Source organism: Bos indicus, chromosome 28 (genome assembly GCF_029378745.1).
Source record: "Bos indicus isolate NIAB-ARS_2022 breed Sahiwal x Tharparkar chromosome 28, NIAB-ARS_B.indTharparkar_mat_pri_1.0, whole genome shotgun sequence".
Classification (NCBI taxonomy): Eukaryota; Metazoa; Chordata; class Mammalia; order Artiodactyla; family Bovidae; genus Bos; species Bos indicus.
This window is the reverse complement of record NC_091787.1, coordinates 28,362,282-28,375,252: the sequence shown is the minus strand read 5'-3', so window position 1 is coordinate 28,375,252 and position 12,971 is coordinate 28,362,282. Positions and strand designations below refer to the sequence as shown.

The following is a 12,971-nucleotide window of genomic DNA, read 5'->3' as shown; positions in this document are numbered from 1 at the left end:
AAAAAAATTTTTTTCATCCAAATGTAATACCCAAATTGATCACTTGGTGGTGTCCCAAAACTGGAACAAAATAGTTCAAGAATGATCTTAGAATCATGGCTTATTAGGAATTAGAGGGGCTGTGAGTGTTTAATCCTGTATCAAATTAAAAAATCAAAAGGTCCAAATGTAAATGAGAAAATCTGTATACCAAATACATGTCTCCTTTAACAAGTTCAAAACAAAATAGAAGCTTACACTACACATTTACAGAAGATTCTAAAAGGTTTATGTTTTCCATATAAAAAGAACAGTCTTCTTTCAAACTCAGAACTATCATTCAAGACATAAAACAGCCAGGGTTGAAAAGTGGAGTGCAGAATTAGCACTAATTTTAACACATATAAGCAGTTTTCTGCTGAGATGGAAAGATTACCTAAGTAATTTTTAGCTTTAAAGATTTAGGTTAAATTTTGAATGCTACCAGCAGGTGGTAACCAAAGTTAAAGTGAAACTCACAATAAACCCTAGTTTGGAACCACTCTATAAAGGCAGGCATTCTGATTACCAAGACCAAACATTATGCTTGGCTTATACCAACTAGCTGTTGATTTAAATAAATGTTTGCTAAATGAGTTAACATTTCACAGGAACCACAAGATTCCTTAAAGATCATCTAATCCAATCCCCCCATTTTGCACATAGGCATACAGACTTCAGCTTATTTGTTGTGCCATTTTTAAAGCAATGGCTTTATTGCATTGTCATGTGCTATATGGGGTTCCCAGGTGGCTCAGTGGTAAAGAATCCACTTGTCAATGCAGGAGACATGGGCTCGATCCCTGGGTTGGGAAGATCCCCTGGAGAAGGAAATGGAAGCCCACTCCTGTATTCCTGCCTGGGATCCCATGGGGACACAGGACCCCAGTGGGCTATAGTCCTGGGGCTGCAAAGAGTCAGACACGACAGAGTGACTAAACAACATGTACCCTGTGAGAGGTGAAACAGCACAGTGATTAAGAGCTCACTCTGAAGCCTCTTGGCCCAGGTTCACGTCCTGGCTTTGTTACTTGCCGTCTGATTCTGGACAAATCACTCGACCTCTCTGCTCCTCAGCTGCCTCATCTATAGAATGCAGATAATGACAGTACCTACATCAGAGGTGTCAGGAAGGTTAATATAACTAAAGCATTTGAACACTCATAGGCACAGTAAACAACAGCTATCCAAAACTACCAATGAATATTTAGTCCTGAATCTTTTTTTTTTCTTCTGCAGATTCCAGTTTTTGATACTTACTATGTTTCAACACACTCATGGGAAAAGTCTTAATTCTCTCCATTTGACACAGTGTCAATGTCACATGTCTCTTAGAATGGAAAGCATGCTCAGGAAGAGGGAAAATGCACCCCATACTTTCATTTTAAGGTTAATGATCTTAGGAAGAACCCTTTTCTTAGGAAAAGGGGAAGGAGTTGTCTTTCTACTCTCAAGGCCTAGCACAGAACCTGGATTGCAGTGTTTCCTGAATGAATAAGGAACAAATGACAGAACACAGGGCTAGCAGGGGATAGGTAAGTTTGATGTCAGGAGGGTGGGTCCATTACTGGTTTTTCTCCCTCATTCTGTAGATCTATTTGGACAACTATTTTTCCAATTAGGCTGCCAGGCCCAAGGTAGGTGCTCAGTAACATCTGTTGAATATTTAAATCCTAATGATGACATAAGCTGGGACTTGACCCAATAAGCTAGATGGGAAGTAGAGATTCTTACAGGAGAGCAGAGATATTGCATGGTTGTGTTCACAGTGACAGGATGATCAACACATTTACTTCATGCATGATAGGGATGACCTCATATTCATAAACCACTTTCCTTCCTGGCAGATACATGCTTATATTCTTGAAAAGAATCCTTTTTAAAAAGTCTCCTTATCAAAAAGACAAGCAATTATTAAACTCTATCATCAGAAATCATTCCAAATAGCTGGATTACCAATCAAAAAGGTGCTGCAGCTAAAAACAGCGTAGGTGGAAAGGGGATGAAGAGAAGATGGGTCAGAACGTCAGCTGTTCCCAAGCTAACTCCAAGCCATGACCCCACACCCACCCAGACCTCTCCAGGGGGCGACACCACTGGCGCCATCCCACTGCGCAGGCGCCACCGCTTGGCCCGCATGCGCAATTGTCTCGTGCGGCCTGAGGAAATTTCCTCTTACACGCCCTCTGCGGCAGGCTCCAGTTCCTCCTCCTCCTTTCTCCACTTCACTAGTCCCTTCAGGTAGGATCTCAGGGATCAGCTCCCTTTCCAGCAAGCTCCTGAGGGTCCCTGAGCCCTCGACCACTTACCTCGGCTGCTTTGGCACTTTACAGCCCCGCCCCCAACTGAACCGGCTGCGTTTTCCACGACGAGGGCGGCGGCGTGCTCGCGCCCGTGCGGAGGGAGCCCGCGGCGGCCGCGGCGTGCGCGTGCTGGTGCAATGGTGGGCGTGGCCGGGGGCGGAGAGCCGCGGAGACCCGGTTCTGGGAGAGACACCTTCTGGATCCTTGGTCTGCTCTCACTACAGCGGTTTTCCTACCACCGCGAAGTCCTCTCTTCACTTTCTTTGACGTACTGGGGTTGATTTTTGCTCGCTTTTATGATTCAGGGTTTCATCTTCCTTCCCGACTTTGTAGGCCTTCTGCTTTCCTTTCTGTCTCTCCAAACCACCACGGAGCAGGATTAAATTGGCTATTCCCCCATCCTTCCTCCTGAGCAGTCTTGCAGCCCAGGGCCTTATAGGAAAGGCAAATAGAGGGTTTGCTATCTCTGAGACAACCCTCTATTCCAGAGCTCAGTTTGAGGACCTACCTTGACATTGACTTCTACTTTTGTGGCGAGCGTTTTTTTTTCTTTGAAAGGTCCTGGGAAATTGAGTATTAGGGTGTAATGTCATTAAAGTATTGCTAGTTATGCCTCCTCTTTCGATGTTCAAGTCTGTTTACTTTATATATTATTGTTTCTCACAACACGAAACTAACTCATTGATTCTGTAAGCAAATTACCAATGAAAGCGATTTACTTCCTGAGGTTGGATTGAGCATTAGTGTGTTTAGTAAGGATTGATCTTTTCGGAGGGGGACTGCTTAGGTTATTTTGGGTTTCAAGACCATGTACTATATGTGGTAGGAACCTTGGTTAAACATAACCAGAGTTAACCTAAGAAGCTTTGTTTCCTAAATTGTTAATTCATTAAGTGGTGACTAGAAACTTGGTTTCTCCTGAGTGATGTACAGTTTTTGGCAGTGACCTACAGAAATTGAATTCCTTCCCTCAGCAATGTGTTAGTTTGCAGAACCATGTTGGTTAAGTTATATTTTAACTTTGTTTTAATAGGCAACTGGATCTAATTGTTGAGTATGTATTTCTAGCACTTGTAAAAGTAGTTAAGGATTTTTTTGTCCTCCCCTTGAGGATAAATGTATTAAACATCCCTAATTGTCTTAACTGTCATACTGGGTAAGAGCGTGAGACGCTTCACAAATGTTCAGATAAGCACAGAGGTTGAATTTTACTCCTTTTGCTGCTGCTGCTGCTCCTGCTAAGTCGCTTCAGTCTGTTGGACCCTGTAGATGGGAGCCCACCAGGCGCCCCCGTCCTTGGGATTCTCCAGGCAAGAACACTGGAGTGGGTTGCCATTTCCTTCTCCAGTGCATGAAAGTGAAAAGTGAAGGGGAAGTCGCTCAGTCGCGTCCGGCTCTTAGCAACCCCATGGACTGCAGCCTACCAGGCTCCTCCATCCATGGGATTTTCCAGGCAAGAGTACTGGAGTGGGGTGCCATTGTCTTCTCCTTTACTCCCTTTAGGTTAAAGTAATGAAGAACCTCTAGTCTCTCTTCCGAAGTCATGGACAGGCTCAGTATTTTGTAATCACTTTTTTTGAGGAATGCTGAATAGATTGCAAATTACTGTCTTGAGTGTGCCAGGAGTGGAATAGTGTAGTGGAAAATGCAGCAATTGACTTAATAAAACAGCTTCTAGATAGGGGAAATCTAGTGGAAACAGTAATGCTTTTGCTTAGGGTGTACTATGAACTGATGCCCAATTCTGTCCTTGTAGGCCTGTATAAAGATCCACATAATCATGGAAGTTCTGCGTCCACAGCTTATAAAAATTGGTGGACGGGTTTATAGGAAGAATCCCATCCAAGAACAGACTTATCAACATGAAGAAGAAGATGATGACTATTACCAAGGTAATCTTAGTTGCTCTTTGGTCAGATTAGAAGTACAATGTTATCCGTATTGTAGAAGCAATTCTTTGTTTCAGTGTTTCTGTGTGAGCACTGAAATTTGACTTGTTGGCCCCTCATAGCTCCCTTGTTGATTCTGAGTGGGCTGGTAATTTAGTTTGATGAGGTATTCTCAGTTCATAAGTTAAGTTGTGTCATCTTTGTGCAGAGGCTTAAATGTAATAAGGGGTAATTTTAGTTAGCTATTAATATTAACAATTAATTATCTGTGGTAAAATTAAGTTCTTTTATCTGTAAAGCTATGAACTAGTTTTTATGAATTGTTGAAATAAATGAACATATGCCCAATATTAACTGTTATTGTTGTGTCATAATTTTTCTTTTCTTCTCTGCAGTCATATACAGGCAGTTTCAAATATACAACTGACGTGGCTGTTTCCCTTTAGCCCTGGGGCCTTGAGCTCTTTTATTTCAGCCTCCTGTTTTCTCTTTGTCTCACTCCTGCCTACCTCATTCACTGAGGTGATTTTGTGTCCTAATACTAAAAACCACTGAGTTGTACATTTTAAGAGGATGAATTTTATGTGAATTATGTCTTCGTAAAATAGTACAAAAGATTTATTTCTGGGAGAAAACAATTAAATAGTGGTATGTAGATACTCCTTTTCCAAGGTTCCAGGATTGGAAGATTTAAAATAGTCATGTGTTTTTATTCTTTATTTGTTTGTCTAAGAGCAGGTGAGGAGGAATGTTGGAGCAGTGTTCTGCAGTGTAACGTGTATGGCTGTTCTTTTTGTGTGTGTGTTGCTTTTCTTTAAACCTTAAGAATAGTTGGACAGCTGAGGAGAAGAAAGACTGTTGTCCACAGAGCAACTGAGTGAGGTGTTATGGTTTCTGTGCAGGCCTCGTGGAGTGTGCAGAAGAGCCCTGTGAAACCTACGAGGTGGTGCAGACCCCACAAGGTTTCCGATGTACCGTGAAGGCCCCCAGCCTACTCTACAAGTGAGTGATGCCCCTTGGCAGCTTCATGGGGAGGCACTTCCAGGAAACTTAGAAGGAAGCTGCTGCTTCTCTTTTCCACACTTATTATAGTACTTACTAGTGACAAAATGGTTTAGTGTTTAACATCCTAGAATTTCTAAAGACTAATTGCAGATCAGTTTCATCGTTCCATATACATCACCAAAGCCTGTTGATTTTTGCCTCTTAAGTATCTTTTGAATCCACCACTTACTTTTTCTTTATAGCCATTCTGCTACCTCTTCTGTGGATTATTTCAAATAGCCTACTTACTGGTCTCTCCACACTGATTGTTGCTCTCTTCCAATCAGTTCTTCACATTGAGGGTGGAATAATCTTTTTAAAAGGAAAACCTGATTATTTTATTAACTTTGCTTGAAATCCATTAACATTCTTCCATGGAAGATGGAATTTTATTCCATTAGAGCAGTGGCCAAAATCTTGACTTAGCCAGCCCTGCATTTTTCAGTTTCAGCTCACACCACTCTTTCTCTGGCTTTGCACTTAAGTTTAACTGGTTTTCTTCAGTTCCTCAAATGTTCTGGGTTCCTTCCTACCTTCTAGCTTTGGCATATGCTGTTCCCTTTCCTTACATTACCTAGTTATTAATATATTCTCCTTCCTTAGGGAAGCTTGTTTTGACACCGGCATCCCCACCCGCCACATTGATTACCGTAGTATATGTTTTCATTAGACCACTACTTTTCCTTTATAGCATTTCTCAAGCCTCATGTTTATATTTATTTGTCAGCTAGTTGATGTTTCTTCCCCTAGACTGGAAACTACTTGAAGGCAGGAATGTGTCTGTTCTGTTGTCCTCCAGTTCTTGTCAAAGACTAAAATGCTTTTTCCGGAATCATCTTTAGTTTTAAATTGCTTGGAAGCTTTGTGATCATTTCAGTCTGTGCCTGCTTGCCTTCGTGTTGATCATATTCTGTCTCTTATTAACCACTAATATCGTTAGCTCTTGTAGCTGGCTGGCTTCTTTTGGGCTTGCACCTCTGAAGATAGGATGGTCTAGGAAGTCATAGATTGTATTTCTGTGTTGTACCAGATGAATAAAGTCTGTCTATACTTCTCTATGAGAGAAGGTCTACAAATACAGAATCATACACCTTTAAGTTCCAAGAGGCAAATAGTTGCATGTTTTTCAACTTGAGAATTTTCTGAAACACCTAATGAGGATGACATTTCTCTCCTGGAATGGGACCAAATGAGAAACCAAATGCGAATCCTGACAGCTCACTTTCCTCTCAGGTTTCAGGCACATTTTCTAATAAGAAATGTGATTTTAGAAAGCTGTGACTCAGATTCCTTGTAAAAATCAATGCAACATGTCTTCCTTAATGTATATATTTGTTACTGCTAAGGTATGTAAAGATTCCTTAAATGTCTGATTCTAACCATATGACCTTTTGAATTTTATATATTCTAAATACTCATTTTGTTCCAGATGACTTGCATGTTACATTAAGTATTGGTTCTGCTAAATCCTAATTAATAGACAATATTTACTAGGAAGACTTCTTTCTTTTTTCCTTTCTTCTTCCTTCCTTCTCTTCCTCTCTTCCTTCCTCTCAGTCTTATTGACAAATGATTGACCTACATGGAAGATTTCTTTCTTAAGAATCATTTATGTAAGCTTATTTGGTCCAAGGAAGAAATTAGTTGACCAAACTAACTTATAATCTAAGTCTAATAGTGGTGCACATGTCCACAGACGAGGTCTAATACTGTGGCTCTCAACTTCAGGTACAATTAGAATCACCTGGGGAGTTTTAAAAACTCCCAATACCTAGGTGTACCCCAGACCAGTTGAGTCTGAATCTCTGGGAGCTGAACCCAGGCATCATTAGTTTTTATAGCTACCCAGGAGAAGGCAATGGCAACCCACTCCAGTACTCTTGCCTGGAACATCCCGTGGGCGGAGGAGCCTGGTAAGCTACAGTCCATGGGGTCGTGAAGAATTGGACACAACTGAGCGACTTCACTTTCACTTTCATGCACTGGAGAAGGAAATGGCAACCCACTCCAGTGTTCTTGCCTGGAGAATCCCATGGAGAGAGGAGCCTTGTGGGCTGCCGTCTATGGGGTCGCACAGAGTCGGACATGACTGAAGCGACTTAGCAGCAGCAGCCAGGTGATTCCAGTGTGTAGCCAAGATTGAGAACTACTTGATCTGGCAAGAATTTCTACTTATACAATAAACGAGTCATCCTTTCACTGTTTATCTGTATTATTTTAGTGAATGCTTTAGACTTTCCGTGTAAACCTCTTTTGGGTCTGTCTGTACTCTTAACTGGAAGGATGCCATCATGGGTTTAATGAGGATGACATGGTCTGTACTGAGCTATGTGCCAGTCACTGGGAAGTCCTTTTATATATGATCACATTTAATCCTTACGACCAACCTTATGATACTTAGGTATTATTCACTCCATTTTTTTAAGTGAAGTAGTGGGGTACCATTGCCTTCTCTGAAGTAGTAGGCTAAGAGTGGTTAAATGACTTGGCCAAGGTTTGTTTGCTTCTAAAGCCTCTTTAACCTCAACCACTTCCCTTTCTAAGGTGCCTAGACTATTAATAACACTTTGAACCAACAACTTTATGAGAGGTTTGTCCACTAGCCATGTGCTAACAAATAGGAACCTGACTGAAAATACCCCTTTATTGATAAGACCTGGAAAGACAAAGGCTGAGGGGGTTGGTGCTACATAGTCCCTAGCTCAGCACAGAGAAAAACTACATGGAAACTGTGGAGTTCCAGTCCTCCTCTGAACATCTTGTTTTATAAAAAGCGGCTTACTACAATAAATCTTAAAGGAAATAATCAGACTTGGTTATCCCATGTAAAAACAAATACGGAATTTTAGACATAGTCACCAATGCTGTGAATGAATGTGAAGTCGCTCAGTCGTGTCCGACTCTTTGCGACCCCGTGGACTGTAGCCTACCAGGCTTCTCTGTCCATGGGATTCTCCAGGCAAGAATACTGGAATGGGTTACCATTTCCTTCTCCAGGGGATCTCCCCGACCCAGGGATTGAACCCAGGTCTCCCGCATTGGAGGCAGACGCTTTAACCTCCGAGCCACCAGGGAAGCTCACCACCAATGCTGTAGTGTACTGTAATTGAAATCATCGAAGTCAAAATACTGTTGACGAGGAAGTTTTTTCTCTTAACTTTATGGTCCTGTGATGGTCTCTTAGTGCTTTATTTAGACTCTGAAACTTTTCTCCTGGGATCCAGTAGTCTCATTTGCCTTGATACATCTAATTACTATGGGTTCCAGAAGATAGCTTTGGATGGTCAGAATTATTTATACTAGGAGGCCTAAGTAAGTAATGTGAGCCAATAGATGATTGGAGTCAATAAAAGACAGTAGGAAGTGGCAGGGATTGTGATGAATTCATATTCCATTTTCAGAAATGAGCTCATGTTCCAGCCTGTTTTTGCCATTGAGTAGACAGATCTCCTAATTTTTTGAAAGAACTTAGAAGTCTATATTTTTTAGGTGAAATTTCCCAAACAACACATGTCTATGTGTTTGAATTCAGTCTGAGGGTTACCTCTTTCTGTGCTTGAATCTTGGTTGGTGGACCCTGCTCTTTGCTAAGCTCTTTACCATTATTTAATGAATGAAGGATAATTCCCTTAGGATGAATTCAAAATGTAGTTAATTTGCTCTCTAAGAGGGCAAGATTTTCCCCCTTCAAACTGTAGACCCATTCAAGTGTCCAATGAGACTATGCTAGCTTTTCTTTCACTTAACTGCAGACCCAGATTTTGAATCTAGTTTTGAGAAGCAAACAGGCATTGGGTATAATTATTCTTTCTATGCATTGAATTGGCTGTAGGACATCGTTTTGTCAGTGAATATAATGCAACACGTTCTATAAAGCTATATGACTTGTAATTTCCTCTACGAATACTGAGTTTTTACTGAAGCACTCTTCTATGAGGGAGTATCTCTGGCCACATATGATTTAAATATGATGGAGTTCTTTATTCGGGTATATTTTGACTTACATTAATTAACTTTCTCTATATTATAGGCATATTGTTGGAAAGAGAGGGGACACTAGAAAGAAACTAGAAGTGGAGACCAAAACTTCTATTAGCATTCCTAAGCCTGGACAAGAAGGAGAAATTGGTGAGACTCTATATATGTTTGCAGTCACTTTTGTATGTGTATGGAATAATGTGACCCAACTGAGTTTGATGATTATATTTTTTGTGTGGTTCTGTAGCTATTGTCCTTTTTATATCAGTATCAGTCTCTCAGATGAGGAAAGATGTACTTACACAGCCTTATCTTGATTTGAGTACCTGGGCCTTAATTTGATACTTTACTACACACTGATGGAATAAAGCTTCCAGATTTTGTTGTGGACTAGGCGATTTCTTGTATGCTTCAGTAGCTTGAAATGGAGTTTGTGAATTATTTCAGGTTAGAATTAGAGGGAAAAAGTGAGATCAGCAAATTTGAAATGAGGTTCAGCCCTTTCCCTATTAGTTATCTTGTTTGTATCTTGCTTTGTAGACTAGGAAGGAAATTGTAAGAATAATAATTAAAACAACAACCTGATTCAAGTAAGTGTTCAGGTGAGGAAAAGTAGTTTAGCAATAGAAACCATGTCAGAAAGTTCTGTACTAAAGCATCAATGTGAACTAGGTGCACAGACTTGTGTTGTAAAGTGACTTTGAGTGAGGGGTACTGAAGGGACAATTTTTAAAACAGTAGGAATTTTTCAGCCTCAAGTAAGTGCAGCAGCCTCCAATAATCCATTTTCCATAAACATTCATGGATTGTATTAAGTCTTAGGAGAAAAGAATTATAAGTACTCTTCTTATTTTGTTCTATGTAAAAATAATCACTGTGGCAGATAAGTAGCAGTTGACTTTAGAGTGGCTGTCCAGAAGAACTTTCCATGATGGTGAGTATGTTGTATATTTGCAGTATCCAAAGAGCCACTAGCCACTCGTGTGAGTACTTGAAATGTGGCTAATGTGACTGAGGAACTGAGTTTTAAATTCTATTTAATTTTAATTCATTTATCTTTTAATTTAACTAGCTGCACGTGGGCTCCTATTTTGGACAGTGAAGTGCTGGAGTTTTCCCTAGCCCCTTGGTAACGAGTAAACTCTTTTTTGTTTTTTGGCCACGTGGCATGTGGGATCTTCATTCCCTGACCAGGGATTGAACTGGCAGCCCCTGCATTGGGAGGGTGGCGTCTTAACCACTGAACCAGGGAAGTCCCCATGAGTAAACTCTTAACTTCAGAACTTTAATGACATTTTTGAAGGACTCCCATTAAAATAGATATTTAGTTCATTAGAATTACTGTTTTAAAAAAAAAAGCTTGTGTCTTTCCCTAAGTGTTAAAGTTCAGGCTACAAATACTGAAGTAATTTTATTAATTGCATTAAAGCTTATTTCTCTTTTTCTGATTTAAAAATTAATACATGCTTTCAAAAAGAAAAGCTTGTAGAAATTATATGTAAAGTATAAAGGAAAGTCTTTTATGTTATGAACTTCAGCCATAATTGTTGCTAACAGTTGAATCTGTTCCCCATTTTTTTCTATGAGTATAGTAACAGATGGCTAATAATTTTTATTTTGGTAAAAATTATAACAGGCAATAAATGTGAAGACCTTAGCCATTTTAAGATACTGGAGTCATTCCAAAACTTATCCAGAAAAGGTTAGACAGGTTATTGACTTGAAAGCCAAAATATTTCAGTGTGAATAATAAGGGTGTTTAATTGTTAAAAGTAAGAATTTAGTGGAACTAATTTAATTGAAAAGCAAGAGGATAAACTGGCTTATTAGTCTTGTAGGGAAGTAAAGTATATAAAAAAATTGAATTTACTGGTTACAGTAAATTGGGTTCTGATGTGAAATCAAAACTGCAGTTGCATTGATATGGTATATGCTGTAATTAGTTGTTTTGCCTCTCCTAAATTAGAGAAACTAGAGAAGAAAATGATCTGGTAGGTTTCAATTTGCTTCCCTGGTGGCTCAGATGGTAAAGCGTCTGTCTGCAGTGTAGGAGACCCAGGTTCGATCCCTGGGTTGGGAAGATCCCCTGGAGAAGGAAATGGCAGCCCACTCCAGTATTCTTGCCTGGAAAATCCCATGGATGGCAGAGCCTGGTAGGCTACTGTCCATGGGGTTGCTAAGAGTCAGACACTGAACGACTTCACTAATTTGTCCTCTAGATAAGAATTTGGTCTAGTCTGTTTTGAAGCCTCAGGCAGTGGGATATAAGAATGATTTTTTTGTGCGTGTTTTAGCTGTATCCGATTCTTTGCGACCCCATGGACTGTATTTGGCCAGGCTCCTCTGTCCATGGGATTCTCCAGGCTTTTAAAATTATTTTGTCATTTTAGTTATGCAGTTGGTTTTTATAAAGTTCCACATTAGTGCCCTTGTTTTCTTCCTCTGTATCTCTTGTTGTAGTCCTTAGACCCATGTCAAGTAAATTCTGACCCGCTCAGATATTTGTAGTTTTAGAATATTTCTAAGCTCATCATATTTGCTCTGTAGTCATTGTTTGCTCAACTTTGAATCTTTTTCTGGAAATAAGTCTGAGCACCTTTGACATGCCCTTAGCAGTTTTCTGTGTTAAAAAAATGAAAACATCTTACTAGTCTTATTCTCTGCCAAACTACCTTCTTAGTGCAAAAGGATAGATGTAGTAGGAGTTTTAAGCTTCCCTCCCCTGCATACCTTTTTCTTTTAGTCTCTTACCATATTTTTTTCCTTGTACAGCGATAGTTATAGTTTCTACTTTAACATTGTTCCAGTTTACCATTGAGTCCTCCTTTGTCAGTCTTTCTATGGCACATTATTTGAATGCCTGCTTGGACACTTCCCTTCACCGGGCATTTGAATCTTTTGGATTCTCAAAGTGTTCTACTGAAAATACAATTATATCATCAAAAAAATACCGTATCTCTACTTCTTAATTTTTTTGTGCGTGCTTGCCAAGTCGCTTCAGTTACGTCTAACTCCTTGCGACCCCATGGACTGTAGCCGGCCAGGCTCCTTTCCTTTGTCCATGGGATCCTCTAGGCAAAAATAACTGGGGTGGGTTGCCATGCCCTCCTCCAGGGGTCTTCCTGACCCAGGGGTTGAACCTGAGTCTCTTACATCTCCCGCATTGACAGGTGGGTTCTTTAGCACTAGTGGCATTTGGGAAGCTCTCTTACATTTTTTGGTTATGACTTATGTCAATTTTCTATTTAGGCAAACAGGTTTTAGGCTTTCTGTTCATTCATTCACATGTGCGTGCGTGAGTGCTCAGTTGCTTAGTTGTGTTCGACTCTTTGTGACCCTATGAAACGTAGCTTGCCAGGCTCCTCTGTCCATGGGTTTCTCCGGGCAAGAATACTGGAGTGGGTAGCCATTTCCTCCTCCAGGGAATCTTCCCGACTCAGGGATGAAACCAGTGTCTCCTTAGTCTCCAGCTGTGGCAGGCAGATTGTTTTATCATTGGAATCCCAGTTCATTCATCATTTAGTTCTTTTCCCAGAAATTTCCATCTTGTTTCTTTACAACAAAATGGATATGATAATTTCATTTTCATTTAAAAAAATAGGCTGTTCTTGTAGAAAATTTCAAATGCTTTAATGGGAAGTATTAGGACAAATAAATGGAATTATTTGTTCCATTCCAAGCAACTTCTGCAGTTGCTTGGAAGGAGCAAGCTTTGTGGTTTTGAAAGCACATAGCAGAT

At 40.2% G+C, this 12,971-nt stretch overlaps 1 protein-coding gene across 7 annotated transcripts in view; it reads left to right on the top strand.

The window, feature by feature from the left end:
• Positions 1 to 2,146: 2,146 nt before the first annotated feature.
• ASCC1 (activating signal cointegrator 1 complex subunit 1) overlaps positions 2,147 to 12,971 on the top strand; it is a 115,163-nt gene continuing 104,338 nt past the window's right edge. For 3 of the 7 annotated variants that reach the window (XR_002180081.2, XM_070782262.1, XM_070782261.1), the window contains exons 1-4: positions 2,543 to 3,774; positions 4,078 to 4,213; positions 5,113 to 5,212; positions 9,285 to 9,382. Coding sequence is in view for 6 of the 7 variants with exons in the window: in XM_070782262.1 (XP_070638363.1) it covers positions 3,673 to 3,774; positions 4,078 to 4,213; positions 5,113 to 5,212; positions 9,285 to 9,382 (436 nt within the window). In the remaining variant the exon portion in view is untranslated. Of the gene's footprint in view, positions 2,260 to 2,501; positions 3,775 to 4,077; positions 4,214 to 5,112; positions 5,213 to 9,284; positions 9,383 to 12,971 lie in introns of those variants that run through there. The other 4 variants (XM_019953697.2, XM_070782263.1, XM_070782264.1 and 1 more) reach the window with 4 other exon arrangements.